At 45.1% G+C, this 21,749-nt stretch overlaps 1 protein-coding gene across 3 annotated transcripts in view; it reads left to right on the forward strand.

Moving 5' to 3' along the window:
• Positions 1–21,749, forward strand: part of RASGRF2 (Ras protein specific guanine nucleotide releasing factor 2) — a 486,592-nt gene that overhangs the window by 189,066 nt on the left and 275,777 nt on the right. For all 3 annotated transcript variants that reach the window (XM_040341627.1, XM_040341631.1, XM_040341628.1), the window contains exon 3: positions 5,161–5,308. In XM_040341627.1, the coding sequence (XP_040197561.1) occupies positions 5,161–5,308 (148 nt within the window). The remainder of the gene's footprint in view (positions 1–5,160; positions 5,309–21,749) is intronic.

Consider the following 21,749-nt stretch of genomic DNA (forward strand, 5'->3'; position numbering starts at 1 on the left):
GGTCGGATGGAGCCAAAATTCAGGCAAATCTAGCTTTAAGAATCAGGCGCATAGATACGATGGCGCATCTGTGCACTTATGCGGCGTATATAAAGATACGTCAGCGTAAGTGCTTTCGGAATCCGGGCCTAGATGTTTTCTGGATGTTTGTGGATCGCCGTATCTAGCTCATTTGCATACTCTACACGGAAATCAACGGAATCGCCACCTAGCGGCCAGCGTAAATATGCACCTAAGATCCGACGGCGTACTAAGACGTACGCCAGTCGGATCGAGCCCACATTCAGTCGTATCTTGTTTTGTGGATACAAAACAAAGATACGACGGGGCATCGTAGAAATTACGCGGCGTATCAATAGATACGCCGGCGTAATTTCTTTGTGGATCTGGGCCAAACAATTTCACTGGGATTTAATTTTGAAAAAGTCTTTAAATATTTTCTTTTGCCTTATAAAATCGCTTGCGTCACCCACATATAAACATCACATTTTATATGATAAGTTTCACAGAATGTAAAATATATGGGGGCAGATTCACGTACCACCGCGCATCTTTCTGCCGGGCGCAGCGTATCTAAGATACACTACGCCGCCGTAACTTTTTTTTTTCGAATCCTCAAAGAATTTGCGCCGTAAGTTACGGCGGCGTAGTGTATCTTTGGCGGTGTAAGGGCGCGGAATTCAAATGGATGTAATGGGGGGCGTGTTTTATGTAAATACATCGTGACCCGACATAAAACAACGTTTTTTTTTAACGCCGTCCGTGGGGGTATCCCAGTGCGCATGCTCGAAATTAAACCGGAACCAGCCAATGCTTACGACGGTGACATCATTCTACGCAAATTCCTATTCGCGAACGACTTACGCAAACGACATAAAAAATTAAAAATTTGACGCGGGAACGACGGCCACATTGAGTACGCCTCATAATAGCAGCTTTAACTATACGCCGGAAAAAGCCGAACGCAAACGACGTAAAAAAATGCGCCGGCCGGTCGTACGTTCGTGGATCGCCATAACTAGCTAATTTGCATACTCAATGCGGAATTCGACGGAAACGCCACCTAGCGGCCGGCGGAAAAATGCACCTAAGATCCGACGGCGTACTAAGACGTACGCCTGTCGGATCGATCCCAGATGCCGTCGTATCTTGTTTTGTAGATACAAAACAAAGATACGACGTGGGAACTTTAAAATTACGCGGCATATCAATAGATACGCCGGCGTAATTCTTTTGTGGATCTGCCCCATGAAGTCAAAAGAAAAATAATTTCCCTGCTTCGCAAACACAGAAAAAGGGTGGAGAATCTGGAGCGTGTGTTTCGTCCATCCCCCTCACACAGAACATGCGTGTGAGGGGGTCATATGTCTCTCACACAAGCAGGCTGCTCATCTCACAAATGCTTTTTCATTCTCGCTTTTCTCATATAGAACTTAAACTTACTTAGACCCTCAAACATAAGTAGCACAACTTATTTTTAAAATTAACCATACTTGCCATCGCCTTTCTGTCTTAATTCAGGTAACAGTGTCACATTACTGCATTTATCATGTCTCCATACAAGTAACATTTCCCCAACATTAGCTAGCAAAAAAAAAAAACCCACAAAGATCTCAACTCCATCTTAATCGGATGTGCAGTATAACGTGCCAAGACAAACATCAGTGCAAAATTCATGCTCCCTTCTGTGTGCCCTCTCACTCACCAGAGATCCAGGACTCCCATAACAGAAGTCGGATGTGCTTTGAGAGGGTAGCTGGGCTTTTTAATCCCACTGGCTGTATCACTGCAGCTTGCGTTGTTCTCACCGAGCCATCAGAAAATCTGTAATCCCGTTAAGCAGTGTGCAAATGTTATGAGGACTGCTGGGCTCTGTGGTCCCACAGGCTGTAACGCCACCTACAAAAGGTGTTGTCCTTAACAAACCTCCAGGGATGGGTACAAATGGCAAAATAAGCTATATAGCATAATTCTGTATATTTATTGTATAAAATTCTAAATTCAAGGTAATTCACTCATATTAAAACATTAAAAACAATGTAAAACCGTAACCGGCAGTGGCCGGCTGGAAATGATGTCACCACCTGTGGTCACCTGACCGGTTTCGTCCCGCCCACAGGTCATTGTCAAAGGATCCTAATCCTCCTGTCTCTATGCCAGCCATTGTCAAAGAATTCACAAAGTTTGGCTTAGTAAGCAACTTCAAAGTAAATTACTATAAAACTGAGGCCCATAACATATCCTTACCCAAAGCTACTTTATCCCAACCTCAATCTACTTTTGTGTTTAAATGGCAACAAAAGGCTATTAAATACCTTGGTATCCAAATTCCTACCTCGTCATCTCATTCCTTTCAAAGTGGGAACGGAAATTGAATGTATCCCCTGAAGATCAAATACCCCACTTCTGGTACCAAGTATCTTATAATGGATACATGATAGTTTACGTTTTTTGGAGTTGTATTCAATATGTGCAAAGAGAGATCACACAAATACTTATAAGTATAACATTTAATCAAAAAAAAAATGACAGATACCAATAAGATTAGATATTATAACAAGAATACTTGACTAAAGATCCTGGGCCAGATTCATGTAGAATTACGGCGGCGTAACGTATCCCGTTTACGTTACTCCACCGCAAGTTTTCAGCGTAAGTGCTTCATTCACAAAGCACTTACCTGTAAACTTGCGGCGGCGTAGCGTAAAGCCGTCCGGCGCAAGCCCGCCTAATTCAAATGTGGCGTGTACCATTTAAATTAGGCGCGTTCCCGCGCCGAACGTACTGCACATGCTCCGTTTTGAAATTTCCCGCCGTGCTTTGCGCGAAATGATGTCACCGGACGTAATGTTTTGAACGGCGACGTGCGTTGCGTACTTTCGTATTCCCGGACGACTTACGCAAAAAAAAAAATTTTAAATTTGACGCGGGAACGACGGCCATACTTTAACATGGGCTGTCTAATTGTACACCACCTAAATAGCAATCGCAACTTTACGACGGGAAAAGCTGACTAGCGACGACGTAAGAGAATGCGACGAATGCGCGTACCTTCGTGGATCGCCGTAAACAGCTAAATAGCATACCCGACGCGGAAAACGACGCGAACTCCACCCAGCGGGCGCCGAAGTATTGCATTCTAAGATCCGAAGGCGTATCTTTGTTTGTGAATTACAAATAAAGATACGACGCGGCAAATTTGAAAGTACGCCGATACTCCGGCGTACTTTTTCTGTGAATCTGGCCACCTGTTTTTTCTTTCTGTAAAAAAAAAAAAAGATCCTGTTTCTGCCATGGAAATTTTTCATCTGAAAAATTGAGAATACGTTCTCTATCTAATTTCCGACTAAAAAAGTACGATAGGGCATACATGCGGACCAAATATCCGATCAAAAGCTTCCGTCTGACTTTTTCCTTCGGAAATTCCGCTTGTGTGTACAAGGCATGAGGAAGATAGCACATTTCTGTAATTTCTTTATGATGAAATCAGTTAAAGTGACCATTCTTATATGTCTTGTACAGCCCCTTAAAGCGGGGTTTCGGGCATAATGTTTTTTGCAAGCTAAAATTATTCACATTAAATAGTTCCTAAAACATATTAATAGCTCCCCAATCATTCCAGAAATCATTGCAAACACTTGACTTATATCCTCCAGCTCCTGTTGTGGCCGTATCCATCATATTTGTGGGCATGTGAAGCCCAGTTCCTTTTTCTTTCTGGTTTTCAGGGAGAGGTGCATGCTGGGTGATTTTTAGGCAGAGTAATGCCTAGAAACTCCTGGGAAATGAGTGTAATTTCCCAGGAGGCAATGGGGTCTTAGGACAGAAAGTTGAACCACCTAAGACCAGGAACTAGGCAGATTACGAAAAACTGCCTAGTAACAGCCAGATAGAAGTGAGTAAAAAATTTTTTTTTTTTTTTTTTTAACATTAACCACTTCCCGACCGCCACATGTAAATGTACGTCCACAGAATGGCACGTACAGGCAAATGGGCGTACATGTACGTCCCTGCCTAGACGTGGGTCAGGGGTCCGATCGGGACCCCCCCCCCCCCTGCTACATGAGGCGGTCGGATTCCCGCGGGGAGCGATCTGGGACGACGGCGCGGCTATTCGTTTATAGCCGCTAGTAGTAAAAAAAATTTTTTTCATAAAAATGCAATAAAACTATCCCCTATTTTGTAAACGCTATAAATTTTGCGCAAACCAATCGATAGACGCCTATTGCGATTTTTTTTACCAAAAATAGGTAGAAGAATACGTATCGGCCTAAACTGAGGAAAAAAAATATTGTATATATGTTTTTGGGGGATATTTATTATAGCAAAAAGTAAAAAATATTGCATTTTTTTCAAAATTGTCGCTCTATTTTTGTTTATAGCGCAAAAAATAAAAACCGCAGAGGTGATCAAATACCACCAAAAGAAAGCTCTATTTGTGGGGAAAAAAGGACGCCAATTTTGTTTGGGGGCCACGTCGCACGACCGCGCAATTGTCTGTTAAAGCGACGCAGTGCCGAATCGCAAAACCTGGCCTGGGCATTTAGCTGCCTAAAGGTCCGGGGCTTAAGTGGTTAAAGGCAAGTTGTTAATAGTTTATTTTTAGGGTGGAATTCATAATTGGATATTGTAAGCTAAAAATAATAAGCTAATATGAAATATGCAGTTTCCCCATTACCTCTATGCCACACACTCCAGCAACTAAGATAAAGCTCTTTTCTTTTCCGGTAAATGATGGAAAAGTCACCCTGTTTTCTAAGACTTTCCAATGGTGCTTGGATTCTCAGGTCTGCCCCCTACTGTTGACAATTTGGGGGCTCCTTCTCTCCCTGGAGGATTTTTTCACTGTTAGAAAGGTAACAGGAGGTTTGAGGGTCTCCCTGAAGATATTGGAAGCTAGTAAATTATTTGTCTCTCCCAACTCCACTTATAAACCAAAAGATCACTTTTAGGGGACAGTAAACCTAACATAAACATGGCCTTACAGAAAATGCCATCCACGTTTTTTCTATGTCAGATTTTGTAAAAGAATCCTGGTTTGTTTCTGTGATAATTTAGTGTCTATCCCTTGTTTTTAACATTCTTCTTTCCCAATCCCCAGCATGTTCCTAGATATGATGTATGGTGAACTCCGGCTAATAATATTCCTTTTTCATGCAGCTATTCAGATATCCTGATAGAGAGAGAGGTCCTGATGCAGAAGTATATTCACTTGGTACAGATTGTGGAAACAGAAAAGATTGCTGCTAATCAGCTGCGACAACAGCTTGAAGATCAAGACACTGAAATTGAAAGACTGAAATCAGAGGTATTTGTCTAAGAATTTTTTATCTCATGCTTGTACTTTATTGTTTTTATTGATCGTTTTATGAAGTTACATTATGTAGATGAGACAAAAAGAAACTTTGGAGTTTAAAGTGTATGCAAACTCTAAAGCCTCGTACACACGATTGGATATCTGATGGAATCTAAGCCGATGGATTTTTTTTCGTCGGATATCCGATGAAGCTGACTTTCATCAGTCTTGCCTACACACCATCGGTCAAAAATCCGACCGTGTCCAATGCAGTGACGTAAAACACTACGACGTGCTGAGAAAAATGAAGTTCAATGCTTCCGAGCATGCGTCGACTTGATTCTGAGCATGCGTGTATTTTTGACCGGTGGACTTCCACACAAAATCCATAGCAAAATGTTCTATTTTTTTTCACCGATGGAAAACAAACCGATGGGGCCCACACAGGATCGGTTTGTCCAATGAAAACAGTCCATCGGTCTGTTTTCATCAGACAAACCGATCGTGTGTACAGGGCTTAACTTCTATTATATGCTGCATTTTTGGTTGGATAAATATACCATTGTTAAGTTTGATAAGTGCAAAAAACAAAACAACATAAAAACCTATTGGGTGAGTCTGCACAAATCCAGTGAACGTACGTGATACTTACTGTAGTAAGGTGACAACACAGTGCCTCTGATCCACTAAAATCTTAAGCTCTGTCCAGATTAACTTTGGGAACTATAAAATGACTCCACCCCCCACAGTGGGGTTAATTTACTAAAACTAGAGAGTGCAAAATCTGGTACAGCTATGCATGGTAACCAATCAGCTTCCAATTTCACCTTGTTCGATTAAGCTTTGACAAGAAAACCTGGGAGCTGATTGGTTTCTATACATAGCTGCACTAGATTTTGCACTCTTCAGTTTTTTTAAACCCCCCTCCTTCCCTATGATGCTATCTTAGCTGCTCCTTAGTGACAAGTGAGTGTTGTCTTCTTAGGGCAGGAAGTGTGTTACTGGCAGGATCACCAGGTAAAAATTAAGGAAAAATAGCTTAAAGCAGAGTTCCACCCAAAAATTGAACTTCCGCTCTTCGGAATCCTTCCCCTCTGGTGTCACTGAGATGCTCTCAGGTGATACCGTTTCCTTGTTAAGCTGCCCACAGATTAATCAAAATTTAGCCGGTTCAGCAGGGACGGGACACATTTCAATCAATTTGTGGCCACTTCTGTTGAACAGAAGTCAGTCTAACGATTTACTTTTGATGAACAGGCTTGTTGGAAAATATTTCTTGATCAGCAGCTGCGGATCAGTTTATTCTGACAGCTGAGAGTCCCTGCTGTCAGAATACAATGTCTGGCGATAATGAAAGGTTATTTTCATAAACATGCCTTGCTCATCCACAAGCAGTTCTTTGAGAGATTTTTCTTGATTGTCCAAATCTTTTCTTGATTTTATCAGTTCTCAAAGTGGTTGTAAACCTCAGACATGAAATATAAACAAACATATCCCTCTATAGTGTGTACTTGTCTCAATCCAGAGCACTGTTATTTCTGTCCGCTGCCTCATTCCTCTGCTGTCAGCATGAGTCACTTCTGATGAGTTTTCCTGACACCAAGAGAAAAATGGTGACAGGAGAGTGCCTCCAGCACAGGAACAATTCTGTTCCTGTGTGCTGTGTGAAGGGGGAATGTGTCCCTTTGCTCCAATCAGCTCTCAGAGCTCTCTCAGTGATGTAACATCAGCTCCCCGCCCCTCTGCTTTTCAGAGCTGAGAGATGTTGTGTAAATTCTTCACTTTGAACGGATGTAGGGGAAAGATGGGCATAGATAAGCAGGTACAACTTAACTAGGAGGATTTGCTTCATGTCTGTGTATCTAAGGCCAGGCACTTCACTAGATATATGTAAGGGTCTACAACCTCTTTAAAGCCGGTCTAAACAAAAGAATGAAAAATGTAATCATTTGAAGCTACTAATCCAATGATAAGATGGCTGCATTCGTTTTTTGTTTTTTTTTACCCAGTGGTCCTGCCAGTAACACACATTCTGCCCTAGGGTGAAAACTCTTACTTACTGCGCTATATCTATGGAGGAGCAGCATTGTCACCCTAGGGCAAAACTTGAGCACCTCCCTCTTACCTTTTCTTCATAAGGTGGGGGGGGGGAGGGGTGGTTGTAGTTCACAGAAATAGTTGGTAACAATCCTAACGTATAAGAGTCAGCAAAGAAGTTATCAGCTAATACAATTTCTGGTAGGATCAGCAATTATTTTTTGCACTTATTGAATGCATATTCAATGGTACATATAATAAAAAGACCAAAAGGGAGAAAATATGAGAAGTTTATTGGTTGGGTTTGCAAACACTTTAAAGAAAGCCAGTACTGAGAGGATACAGAGACTGGCATTGCCCTCCCATATTTTTGGGGGGAAAACCTGGGACACATATGCAGATCTGCATTTTATCTTTCTAATTTATATTCTTGTTTCAGGTCAGTGACTCAAAAGAAGACAGCCTGACAATTAGTATTCATAGGAGGTGAGCCCTGGCAGCCTCCATGATTCTGTTAGTACTAAGTTCCTTCAAAGTGAACTGGATCTACAGTGTCTTGAAAATAATTCATACTCCTTGAAATTTTCCACATTTTGTCATTTTAGAACCAAAAAAGTAAATGTATTTTATTGGGATTTTATGTGATAGACCAACACAATGTGGCACATAATTGTGAAATGGAAGGAAAATGATGAATGGTTTTCAAAACTTTTTAGAAATAAATATGTCAAAAGTGTGTTGTGCATTTGTATTTAGCCTCCTGAGTCAATACTTTGTAAAACTATCTTTCGCTGCAATTGCAGCTGCAAGTCTTTTTGGGGTTGTCTCTACCAGATTTGCACATCTAGAGAGTGACTTTTTTTGCCCATTCTTCTTTGCATAATAGCTCAAGCTCTGTCAGATTGGATGGAGAGTGTCTGTGAACAGCGATTCTCAAGTCTTGCCGAAGATTCTCAATTGGATTTAGGTCTGGACTTTGACTGGGCCATTCTAACACATGAATATGCTTTGATCTAAACCGTTTTATTGTAGCTCCTTCTGTAGTTTTAGGGTCGTTATCCTGATGGAAGGTGAACCTCCACCCCAGTCTCAAGTCTTTTGCAGACACTAACAGGTTTTCTTCTAAGACTTCTCTGTATTTGGCTCCATCTATCCTCCTATCAACTCTGACCAGCGTCCCTGTTCCTGAAAATCATCTCCACAACATGATGCTGCCACCACCATGTTTCACAATGGGGATGGTGTGTTCAGGGTGATGTCCCGTGTTAGTTTACAGCCACATATAGCATTTTGCTTTTATAGCCAGTTAAAGTTAAATTTTTGGTCTTATCTGACCAGAGAACCTCCTTCCACAGGTTTGCTGTGTCCTTCACATGGCTTCTTGCAAACTGAAACCGGACTTCTTATGGCTTTCTTTCAACAATGGTCAGATTTGTGGAGTGCGCGACTAAAAGTTGTAGATCTCTGCAGCTCCTTAAGAGTTACCATGGACCTCTTGGCTGCTTCTCTGATTAATGCTCTCCTTGCCCGGCCTGTCAGTTTAGGTGGACGGCCATGTCTTGGTAGGTTTGCAGTTGTGCCATACTCTTTCTATTTTCGGATGATGGATTAAACAGTGCTTCGGGATATGTTCAAAGCTTGGGATATTTTTTTTATAACCCAACTCTGCTTTAACCACTTGCCTACAGGGCACTTTTTACCCCTTTCCTGCCCAGGCCAATTTTAAGCTTTCAGGGCAATCACATGCGCGGTCATGCTACACTGTAAGCATGTGCCATTTTTTATAATTTCCTTCACACAAATAGAGCTTTCTTTTGGTGGTATGGCACTGATAAGCACTGATTGCTGGCACTGGTGGTGTGTTATTGTAATCAGAACACTCATGATCAGTGCCCGGATTACATGTCTTGATGTCCCCTGGGAGGAGATGCTGCTGAACGGCTCTTCTTGCCACATACTCTGTCAGTGTGAGGTGATGAGAGCCGATTACTGGCATATCCGTTTACATATGACCGGCTGTAATTGGACACAGCCGATCACATGGTTTAAGAGCCACGGTCACGACTCTTTACAGAGATTGGGGTCACGCCATGTCCTAGCAACACGCTGCGGCCGCAATCGCTGCACCCATTCTGAATACAAATGCACGCCATACTCTTCACATATTTATTTGTAGAAACTTTTGAAAACCATTTTTCATTTTCCTTCCACTTCACAATTACTGTATGTGCCACTTTGCGTTGGTCTATCATATGAAACCCTAATAAAATACATTTACGTTTTTTGGTTCTAACATGACAAAATGTGGAAAATTGAATGAGGTATGAATGCTATTTCAAGGTACTGTAGATTTTAAAACACAATATTGAATTACCTTTGTTTATGCATATAAAGACCATTGAATACTGGGCTAAGGATGTTCACAAAGCCTTTATATTTGTCCATTTCATTAAAATTACCTTACCCGGCTATGGATTTTCAAGTGTTTACACATTGTTATCAAACAATAACTAGATCAGAGTAGAAGCACTGAAGTCATTAGCTCTCAGCAGTCTTGTTTCCTCTGCTTTGCCTTCCCAGAGAACTTGCTCTGTGTTAACATTAGAGATTAGAAGACTGGGAGCCGGGTGAGCTGATATGCTGAGAGAATGACTTCAGTATCTCTGCTTTGAACTTTGAGGATTAATTGTTCCAATGTACCTGCAGTTTCAGGGTTTAAGTGAGGATTTATTTTAAAGCTACTTTATTACTCCATAACCTGGCTACAGGTTTGCTTTAAGTGTTACGCTTATGCAACATTGTAACCTTAGGAACAATTTAGGCCAGTTCAAGTTTATGTAAACTTTCTTTTCTTACTAAAATCATGGAGAATAAAAGTTGTAGGCGGCAATCTAAAATCTGTTAACTTAATTTTCATGGTCATGTAATGCTTAGAGGTGCATTTTGCTGTGAAATGAAGAACAACATCCTGAAACGTTTACAGGGTTAAAGAATGTAAGTTGGCTTCACCTAACTCTGATGAAGGCCCTATGAACATATGAACAAAAAATACACTAGCGGATCAATTGATAGAATGTGCAAATGTTTCAACTTGACAAGGTTGATTTTTGTTCGAGTCTGTTATGGCTTTTGGTACATGATCTCTGCTAAAGGAAGGATCAACCAATCTAAATTATGATCCTCTCATTTAGAGACCATATGACCAATTGTCTAGGCTTTTTAGGCAAGTTAATGTGCTGCAACATGTGATGTCACTAGCTGTGTAAGTTGTTGCTCCTCTGGCTGGACAGCAGGCTGAGGTCATGCCAAGAACTGGGAACATGATTCATTTACAACTACAGTATGTAATAATGGCCAGAGAAACCATTAGTCATTATACTACTTGATAATAATTGACCAGTATAGGTGCTCTTTGAGTTTCTTATAGATTGAAGAGCATGTTTTTTTTTTTAAAGAAACTCTAATTATATTTTGTCTATGGTTGCATAATATTTTGAAGCAATTTACAATCTTGTCCCTTAGTAGTACTTAGGATTTGTGAAATATGATTGAACAATGTATTGTAATCATAAATGAGAAGAAAGAGAAGATGAAACATTATGAAAATCCTGCTGTTGAAGGCGAATTTGGTGGAAGCTACAAAGACTGAAAAGTTGAATTGATTTCCTTAATCGCTGTTGTGGTTAGTCTTGATTTACCATGCCGCATTAAAGCCATATTAGTTCTATAGAAGAACTTTCCTCTAAGAACCTTAAGCATAATGTTCCTTTTGGGAAGGATTATACAAATCTGCATAAACAGTTGTAAAAAACTAACAGATATTAGCAAGAATGTACAGACCCAGGACAGAGATATTACAGGACAAACATGGCTGAAGTTACAGCATTGCCTTCATACAACATAAGGATTTTTTTATATCATCACTTCTGTTACAAATTTAGGTAGCCCGTGTCAACTTGCCCCTTCAGGTAGAGGTCAATTTATTATATCAGGCCTCCCTCTCTCATAGGAAAACAATGGCTGGTTATTCTGGGTATGGTGGAGCATGTGACCTCCTCCTAATAAACAATACTGGTGTCACTTACTAGCAGCCGATGTGAAAGTGCAGGCCAGGCCACATGATAGAGTGGGTAACATCACTGCTCCCTCTTAGACCCCTTTCAAACCAGGCAAACTCCATTACGCAGATCTGTCTGCTCAGCGGGGGGATTTCTCCACTAAACCCAGCTGAGCAGGTGGATGACAGGTCTGTGTCTGCTCCGCTATGCAGAGAGGACACAGCCCGCTGTTTTCTATGGGGTGGTCAGAAGAAAACGGACCAACTGTCATCCGATCCACCTGATGGATGGGGAATGGATCTCCATATGTCTGTGTTTAGCAGACAGGGTCAGATCGGATTGGATGCCGACGAGTGTCAGCGGACACATATTCGCTGACATCCACCGCTCCATAGAGAGATATGGATGGGAAGATTGTATTTGCCTCAAAAACTGATAGGCAGACCCCATCGGTCCATCAGTGTGAAAGGGGCCTAAGCCTTAACACCAGCTGACACCAAGTGTTTGTGAGTGACAACTGCAACAGAGGAAAGAGCAGCAGGTTACCAATGGGAAAGTGAGGTGGGCTTTAATCAGACCCTGTCACTTTGCCCTGAATGGACAAAGTCACAGGCAACTAGATTTGTATCTATCATTGAAGTAGTGGGTTTTATTTTTTTGCTCTTGAGTCTAACTGCACATCTCAAACTGTTTATAGTAGAAATTTGGTCTAATATGTAGAGGCAGTTATGTAATTCTATGCAGTTATTTCAAGCATGTTAACACATGACATGGAAACCGTACCTTTTGAGGGTATATGATTTTAGGATCAGTAATCAAATTAATAACCAGTAAGTTTATGGTAAGGTGGCCAGCATGAACCAAATTCTTCCACTAACAAAACTGGGAAGTGCAGCATTGTCTGTTTTAAAAAAAAAAGGTATTTTGATCATAAAAGAGAGTTTTAATACTCATTTAAAGTAGTGCAATGAGCAGCCCCAATCCTCCTCCTTTGGAAGTCCCTTGCTGGCGCTCTTAGCTCCCCCCTGCTGAGTGCCCTCATAGAAAGCCGCTTGCTAAAGAGGCACTCGTGCATGTTTGCTCCCGAGCCCCCTTCTGTGTGTCCATAAGACATACAGAGAGGGGCTCAGCCCCATCCCCTGCTCCCTTTGTCACTGACTGTATTTGACAGCACCAGGAGCCAATGTCTCCCATTGCTTTATCTGAGCCAGTGAGGAGGGAGAGAGCCAAGAAAGCCTTGACTCTCGTGCACATTGCTGGAACGAGATCAGGATATGTATTTGGGGGGGGGGGGGGTATTTGCGAAAGGAGCCCACGCAGAAGAGTTTTTTTACCTTACTGCATAGACTGCAGTAAAGTAGAAATCCTTCTGCCTTTAGAACCACTTTAAAGCCAGCTTTTTTTTTGGTTTGAATAGAACAGCTTTCAAATCCACCCACTGCAGTGTGCTGTCAATCAAAGATTAAGCAGACCTGATGGGGAGCTAGTCTCTCCTTTCCCCATCAGGCTCGACCCACCCAGTGACAAGTAATCTCCCAAATATGTCCATATTAGGGTTATGACATCATCCGTATCCCATATACATTTAGCTTTCTGCTGGGGAATCTCCCAGCCAACAGCTGAATGGAGCTGTCAGGGTGGCCAGCACTGAGTACTGGCGTACCTCTGTTTGCCAGCTTAGAGTCCGTCTTAATTACTATCAGTTTCCTGATTACTGCCATAGCGACATATTCTTTAAGTGAACTACCTGAATTTGCCACTTGTGTCGGTAACATTACCATCACTGATGCAAATGTAGAGCTCCACAATTATTCGTTAAAAAAATCGCAATCTCGATTCAACGATCACGATCTTAATCCGTCATTTCCACGATTCTATGTAAACAGTGCAGAGCCGTTCTCTGCTCACTCACAGCTGTCAAAAAAAAGAGCCTCCGACAAATGTTTATCAACATTGCTCAGCAATAGATCAAAAGAGATGAAAATTGGTCTGTAAATGAGGTCAGTTTAATAATATGGCGGATGTTGCAATGTTTTGTGTCACACTGTATTTGTGCAGCAGACTATCAGATGCAATTTTTGGGGAAAAAATACACTTCAATAAATAAAAAAAAATAAAACTAAACAGTAAAGTTAGCCCAATTTTTTTGTCGAATTTGAAAGATGATGCTATGCTGCAGGAATCGTGATCTTTTTTCTAAGCAAAAGAAATTGTGATTCTTATTTTTTCCAGAATCGTGCTGCTCTATGCAAATACTTGCCTGATTTAGGAGCAGGTGGTTTTTAGCCACTTCTCACCCGCCCAACGTCATATGATGTCGCAGACTTTGAGTGGGGATATCTGAATGATGCCTGCAGTTACAGACATCATTCTGATATCTTCTTTTAAAGCTGGCGATTCCCTTCACCGTGAAAACAATTATAGCAGCTGTTCCACCTCTTGATCGTTCTTAGAGGCTGCGCCACCTCAGCTGGAAAGCTGAGATCGTTCTTTTTTTTTTTATTTCAGGCTCCCCAGCCTAGAGGCGAGATGTGGGGACTTATAGACCCCAGATCTCGCTGTAAAGAGGACCTGTCATGCCCAAATAAAAATAAAAAAAGCATCAAAATAAAAGTAAAATAAACAATATATTTTTTTAAAGTGCCCCGTCCCCGCCTGTTTGAATTTCAGAAGCAAACTTATACGTAGGTCGTGCCCACATATGTAAACGACATTCAAAGCAGACGTGAGGTATCGCTGCGAACATTACAGTGAGAGCAATAATTCTAGCACAAGACCTCCTCTGTAACTATAAATAGGTAACCCGTAAAAAAAAAAAATACTGAAGTTTGGCGCCATTTCATGAGTGTGTGTAATTTTAAAGCGTGACATGTTAGGTATACTCGACGTAACATCATCTAACTTCATCTTTCACATTATGTAAAAATATACTGTTTTGTCTTTTTTTTTTTTTCTTTTTTTAATGCACGAAACGTTTGAAAAATTGCTGCCCAAGTACTGTGTGAGATAAAAGTTGCAAAGACCGCCATTTCATTCCCTATGGTCTCTGCTAAAAAATCATATATGGTAGTATTTGGGGGTTCTAAGTAATATTTTAGCAAAATAAATATGATTTTTACATGTAGGAGAGAAGTGCCAGAATTGGCCCAGTAGGCAAGTAGTTAGGGAAACTACTGGCAGAAAAGTGCCAGTAGGGCTGTTTTGAATTCTCCTGAATTTCTTTACATGTCCTATCTTTTATCACAAATCTGTGTAAAGTTCTTGCAGATACCTTTTTACTCTGCTGTTTTTTTAATTTATGAACAAGAGGCATGAGCCTAATCAGGGTACTTCCATTGTAAGTCTCCCTAGATATTTCTGCACTGTGATATTGCCATAGCAGATTCTGAGAAGAGTGATACAGAAAGTAATGGTGTCAAATATTTAAATAATCATACCTATGAGACAGGGAAAGCATCTAATTATGTAATTTACTAGCTCTTATATATTAAGATATTAAGCATGGGGGGGCGTGACCGGAAGCCGAGCTGGACGGACGTGCTGCCTAGGAGCTCCTCACCAGCCCGCAGCACTTAGGCCGATTTCGGGGGAAATCCTACAATATTAATGAGCTCTTCCCGCACCACCAGATCCTCCACGCCCAGGGGACTCTCCTTATCGTTGTCCGGGGCCACCACGTCCTTCAGGGACTACTTTAAGATCCCGGACATGCCGCCGGGCGGCCATAGCAAGATGGCGCCGGACGCTGGGGCCTATCAACATCGGGACCTCTCCCCGGACCACGAGCGGAATACCGCTCCATCGCAGTCCCCCAGAGATCCACCGCCATCCCCGCAGAGGACACAGGACCCCGATGGGTCCCAGCAAGGGGTGAGTGAGCGAGGCCGTCAGCCTCAGATGCCGCCTACACAACGCGGCGACCAGGCCGCAACGCATCCTCCGTCGCAGTTGCGGCTAGACGCGGAGGCCACCCCCGGACCGAACCAAGAGGCACAGACCCCGGGATCACAGGATGCGGACAGTAGACCAGCCTCCCCCCCGGACCCACTAATAGACTTCCCGGCCCTGCCAAATCCGATGCACCCCCCTGTGATGGTGCGGCCTAGTTCACCCCAGGCACACGGCCTCTCCTCCGCATGGGCCCCGAATCCACTACAGGCCCAGGGAGCCCTGCACTTTGCAGACCCGCCCCGGACAGGGGCATATGAACTTGCACACTACCCCCACCTTTCCTATGCCCAAATGACACAGGCTGGTACGCCTTCTCAAGGGTCCGCTATACAGTCCCTTCTACCCACAACACAGATTGACCCAGGGGCTCCCCCAGCTGAACACCCCCCGCCCCGAGCCAAGGGGACCACCGGTGGAGCCCACAGCCACACGACATCCGCACCCCCCCTCCAGCCGTGGAGCCCGGATGGAGCTGTGCAGCCCTCCTGGCAGACATACTTGCAAGCCTTCCCCACAAAGGAGGACTTTAAGCAACTAATTGCAGATGTGAGAGACACCTGCCGGACCGAAATCCAAACCATTCAAGCAGGCCTTAAACACCTGGCCGACAGAGTGGAGATGGCTGAAGAAGAGATACAGGAGACCAAACTGGCCGTACACAGGACCCAACTTCAGGGCTCTGAACATCACCTTATGCTGCGGGACATGCAGCGCCATTTGGAGGACCTGGACAACAGGGGGCGCCGCAACAACATTAGAGTGCGAGGCCTCCCTGAGTCGGATGAAGCTGAAGACTTGCAGAAGACGCTCCAGACGATGTTTAACGACCTCACGGGGGCACCCCTGGACAAACACATTGAAATGGACAGAGCTCACAGGGCCTTGCGCCCGAAAGGCCCCGCTTCTAAGCCACGGGATGTTATATGTCGCATACAATCATATCCGCTGAAGGAGACTATCATGCGCAAAGCCCGCGCAGTCCGCAATCTAGTGTTTGACAACTCCCAGATACAACTATATCCAGATCTCTCATGGATCACGCTCCAGAAGCGGAGGCTCCTGCAACCCCTACTGCGCTCCTTACAAGACCGGGCCATCCTCTATAGATGGGGCTTCCCCTTTAGCCTAACGGCCAAACACCAAGGGAGATCGGCGATCCTACGCTACCCCGAAGACCTCGACTCCTTTTGCGAAGCCTTGGACATTCCTGTCCCTCAACTACCTGATTGGGACCTGGTGGCCACCCCACCCCCACCCCCGGTGGTCTGGCAAAAGGTTCCCCCGAATAAACGCCCCAAGGGCCCGGAGCCCTCCCGCCGATCCCCCAGACACAGATCCGGGGGCCCTGGTTTTGGAAGGCCCTTTCCTTGATGGCCAGTTGACTAACTGACGAAATCCGACCTGCCCGGTCGGACGACACGAAGCACTGAACTGCACCCCTTGCTTATTTTTTCATTTTATGTGGTTGTCTTTTTGCAGACTGTTGTTTCACGCGATGCAAGCTCACTACTGCCCCATTCTCCTTTGTTGGAAGCTCAGGTGCTTCAAATCCCAGCCTCTCCCCCGAAGGCCCTCGCCACATTTTTGTTTTGTTTTTATCGGGCTGCCCTGTGGCGCCCTGTCTGGACAGACCGGATTTCTGGATGCTGTTCCCCCCTGGTGGCTACCCGCCAGAGAGTTCCTCCCTGGACCTTGGTCCTTCCGAGTCCCCCTGGCCCGGACGTCTTAAATCTCCCGGCCAGGGAGTCTGTTTGGAACTTAAATGGCCCATGACCCCTCGGTCAACTAGGGCATGTTCAAAAATGTTTATTGTGTTTATTTTGTGTGCTCTTACTCTTTTTTCTCTCCCTTTCTCTAGAGCTTCCTACTCCTACCCTCCGCAGCCTGCACCTCGTCCTTGTTGGCCCCCGGCCTTCCTCGCGCGGATGTCACGCTCCCTGACCTGGGCTCGTCGCCTGCTCCACCAGATAAGTATACGAGTAACGCACCCCCTCCTAGGCTATGGCTAGAATTTTTTCACTAAATGTACATGGGCTAAACTCTAACAAGAAACGACACCTGGCGCTCCGGGAGTTTAGGCAGTCAGGGGCAGACATTATCATGGTGCAGGAGACCCACTTTGATAGGGCTGACTCCTTCACATTTGCATCCCGACACTTTCCCCAGGTATACCAGGCATTTGGACCAAACAAGAGGGCGGGCGTAGCCATCCTCTTCAAAAAGGGGTCCCCTTTTTCATGCTCCTCCACGTATCTAGACCCTAGGGGACGCTTTCTTATCCTCAGGGGCCTGTGGCAGTCACAGGCCATTACCCTCTGCGTAGTCTATGCTCCCAACACACATCAGCACCACTTCTTAACCAGGGTCCTTGCCCGACTTTCCCGAGAGTCCCATGACTTACTGGTGATTGGTGGAGACTTCAACCTGGCACACTCGGCCACCTGGGATCGCCTAGTGGCAAACACCCAGACCTCACAAACCCGAGCCCTCAGGGACTCAAAGCTGTTTCGCCAACTGACCAGGAAAAACGCACTATTTGACGCCTGGCGAGCCCTCCATCCAGGAGATCGCCAACACACATTTTATTCGGCCCCACATCGCACACATACGCGGATAGACTACTTTTTTGTTAATAACAATACACTTCGGATTACTGAAGCGGCTAGTGTGCTGCCCATCTCCTGGTCGGACCATGCTCCCATCACGCTGTCCCTGAATTTAATTGCGCCCCTCCGTCGGCCCTATAACTGGAGGCTTAACGACCTCCTCCTACAACATGCCCCCTCGAAACGGGAACTGGAAGAGACCCTTCAGTATTATTTCACGGAAAATGACACCCCAGATGTTTCCACCTCCACCCTGTGGGCCGCCCATAAGGCGGTCCTGAGGGGAAAGTGCATGGCCCTCTCCTCGGCCATGAAGAAAGACGCCGGGGCTGCTAGAGCAATGGCTGAACGACAACTGAAGGCCCTAGAGGCTAAGCTCCTCCTAAACCCATCCACCGCACTCCTTAAACAGATTGTCCAAACACGCACGACGCTGCGGGACCTTGCTTTAGGCAAAGTAGAAAAGGCGTTAACCCGCCTAAAACAACTTTACTACGACAAGGGCAACAAGGCGCAGGCTCTCTTGGCCAGGAAACTGGCAGACCGAGCCCTGACCTCTACCCCACATCAGATAAAGAATAGGGGGGGCGACCTTCTGACACACCCCAGAGACATAGCGGCAGCCTTCGCGGACTACTATACAGACCTATATAATAAACAGGAAGTACCGCACAACCCCCCGTCTCCCGATCTGAAAGCCCGAATGACCCAATACTTAGAACAAGCGGGACTACCCCGGCTTCAGACAGCAGACTTACAGGGCCTGAATGCTCCTATAACGGCGGAAGAGTTAGCAGAAACAGTAAAGAGCCTCCCAGCCCATAAATCCCCTGGACCCGACGGACTACCGTACGAGTACTACAAGGCCTTCCTCCCGATACTCGGCCCCCACATGACCAAACTATTTAACGCCTTCCTCCATCAGACCCCAATCCCGAGTGACATGCAAGGATCCTTTCTGACCCTCATACCGAAACCGGATAAAGACCCAGCCTCTTGTGCTAGCTACAGGCCCATAGCATTATTGAATTCAGATCTCAAAATATTCACTAAACTTCTATCGATTAGGCTGAACGTTATCCTCCCCTCCCTGATCCATAAGGACCAAGTAGGTTTTGTGCCACTACGCCAGGCAGGGGACAACACCAGGAAGGTCATCGACCTGATTGATGTAGCCAATAAGGACGGTGCGGAGGCTCTGATACTGAGCCTAGATGCCGAAAAGGCATTTGATCGCCTAAGCTGGCCCTTCATGCTCGCTACCCTGCACCACATGGGGTTTAAAGGTCCCTTCCTGCGGGCGGTACAACACCTATACTCCAACCCTACCTCCCAAGTTAAAACTCCCTTTGCCACATCATCCCCCTTCCAGATAGCCAACGGTACGCGTCAGGGATGCCCACTTTCACCCCTGCTCTTTGCCCTCTGTGTCGAGCCCCTGGCAGCATCCATACGGGGGAACCCGGACATCAGGGGAATCTCGGTGCGGGGAAAAGAATTTAAGACATCCTTGTTCGCGGACGATATTATTCTTACCTTGACCCAACCCAGAATCTCCCTGCCCAACCTCCATGCTGAACTAGATAAATATGGGACAATGTCGGGGTACAAAACGAACGCTTCAAAATCAGCGGCCCTCCCGATCAACATTGCGGAGGCTGAGGTCCTCCACCTACAGTCGAATTTCCCCTACACCTGGGACAGTTCATCCCTTAAATACCTCGGGATCCACATTACACCATCCTTTAGCTCCCTTTACCAGGCCAACTTCCCTCCCCTGTATCGAACAGTCAGAGACCTCCTTCAAAAGTGGAAGGCACACCATATCTCGCTCCTAGGCCGCGTGGCGGCCATAAAAATGGTCATCCTTCCCAAACTCCTCTATCTGTTCCAGACGTTACCCATCCCGATCCCGTACGCCCACCTTCGCAAGCTTCAGAGCGACATGCTGAAGTTCGTCTGGAACCATAAGAAGAGTAGGATCCCTGGGTCGGTCATGACTGCCTCGCGAGGAGACGGAGGCCTAGCTTTCCCCAACCTTGTGAAATATTACCAAGCTACCCAGCTACGCGCAGTGGTCTCTTGGTTCCCCCAGAGGTCCTTTAATAAGTGGACGGAGATAGAAAAGATATGGCTTGCCCCGGTCCACCCAAATAGCCTATTATGGGATGCTGATGTGAGGGTGGAACCTGACCGTTTGTTGGGCCCGATGTCCTTGCTCAGAGGACTCTGGCGCAAGATGTCCAGAGACGTAGTGCTTAAGTCCGAATGCTCCCTGCTAAATTCTTTTGTTTGCAACCCCAAAATTCCGGACAGCCTGACCCACCAGATGTCTTGGCCCTGGGCCTCGCGAGACCTATTCCATTTTGGACACTTGGTGGACCCCAGGACTCGTAGGCTGCTGACATTCTCGGAGCTCCAGGTGAACCACGATCTGCCCAGACAGGTGTTTTATAGCTACTTACAAATAAGACATTATGCCCAGACAATAGCCCCAAAACTCCAATTCTCGCAACCGTCCCCATTTGAACGTATTATCCTGGAGGGGCGCCATAGACGGGGGTTGATCACAGATATCTACCAGATACTGAACGCATATGATTGGCAGGGGCGGGGGAGACATGCATACATGCTGAGGTGGGAGAGGGAATTGGGGGAGACACTATCGATAGAGGCCTGGCAGGCCGTCTGGAGGCAGGCTGCTAAATCATCCCTTTGCACCTTGTATAAGGAAAACTCATACAAGCTTCTGTGTTTCTGGTACCAGACCCCGGACATACTCCACAAAATATACCCATCCACCTCTGACCGATGCTGGCGTTGCCACCAGGCCAGAGGCTCCCTCTTTCACATCTACTGGTCATGCCCCCTCATTACCCCGTTCTGGCAGGCCACACAACAGCTGCTTACCCATCTCTTCGAGGTGCCAATCCCCCTGACCCCTAAACTATTTCTGCTAGGTATCTCCCAACCCCGCCTGGCCAAGCCATATAAAAAATTGCTCAGGCACGTACTAACGGCGGCTAGATGCCTGATAGCTCTAAATTGGAAAAAAAACCTCGCCCCCATCTCAGGAGGCTCTTTACGCTAGGGTCAAGGACGTAGAGCTGATGGAGCGGATGACAGCTAGGATACGTAATCGCATGGATGCCCATGACGAGGTCTGGAGCGAGTGGCACCGGCGGGAGGACCCGCAGGGGGCGGACGTGGTGGCAGGCGCGGTAACTTAAAATCTCCCTTCTCTCTCCCTCCCTTTTCTCTTTTCTTTTTCTGATTTCCTTTTTTCTTCTTACACAGCCTACTGCTCGGATGTTGCTGTTGACACCGAGGTAAAAAAAAACAAAAAAAAAAACGGTTTGAAATGCATAAATGTGATGACTTATCTGATGGTAGAGCCAGCTTTTAGAATAGGGCCCCCAGGGCCGAAACCTCAACTCCCCCTCTACCCATAAAGGGCAAGGGTAATATCTGTACTCCTGGATAAGTGTATGCTTTAGCCACTGTTATTACCTGCATTTCTCTGTATCCTGTGATCCAAATTATATAAATAAAAAAAAATTGTTAATTGAAAAAAAAAAGATATTAAGCATGTACAGACTACAGATAATCTGTGCATAGCTGTATTTATTTTTTACATGATATAGTCTTTGTATATACAGTGGGTATTGAAAATAATTGCACCACCCCTTTTAAAATACTCACCTTTCATTGCTTTGATAGCCTGAAATGAAGACATACACGGTATTTGTTTTATTCAGCTGTATTTACTCAGTGCAACTTATAACATGCAAGTGCAAGATA

The sequence above is a fragment of the Rana temporaria genome, chromosome 1 (genome assembly GCF_905171775.1).
Source record: "Rana temporaria chromosome 1, aRanTem1.1, whole genome shotgun sequence".
Classification (NCBI taxonomy): Eukaryota; Metazoa; Chordata; class Amphibia; order Anura; family Ranidae; genus Rana; species Rana temporaria.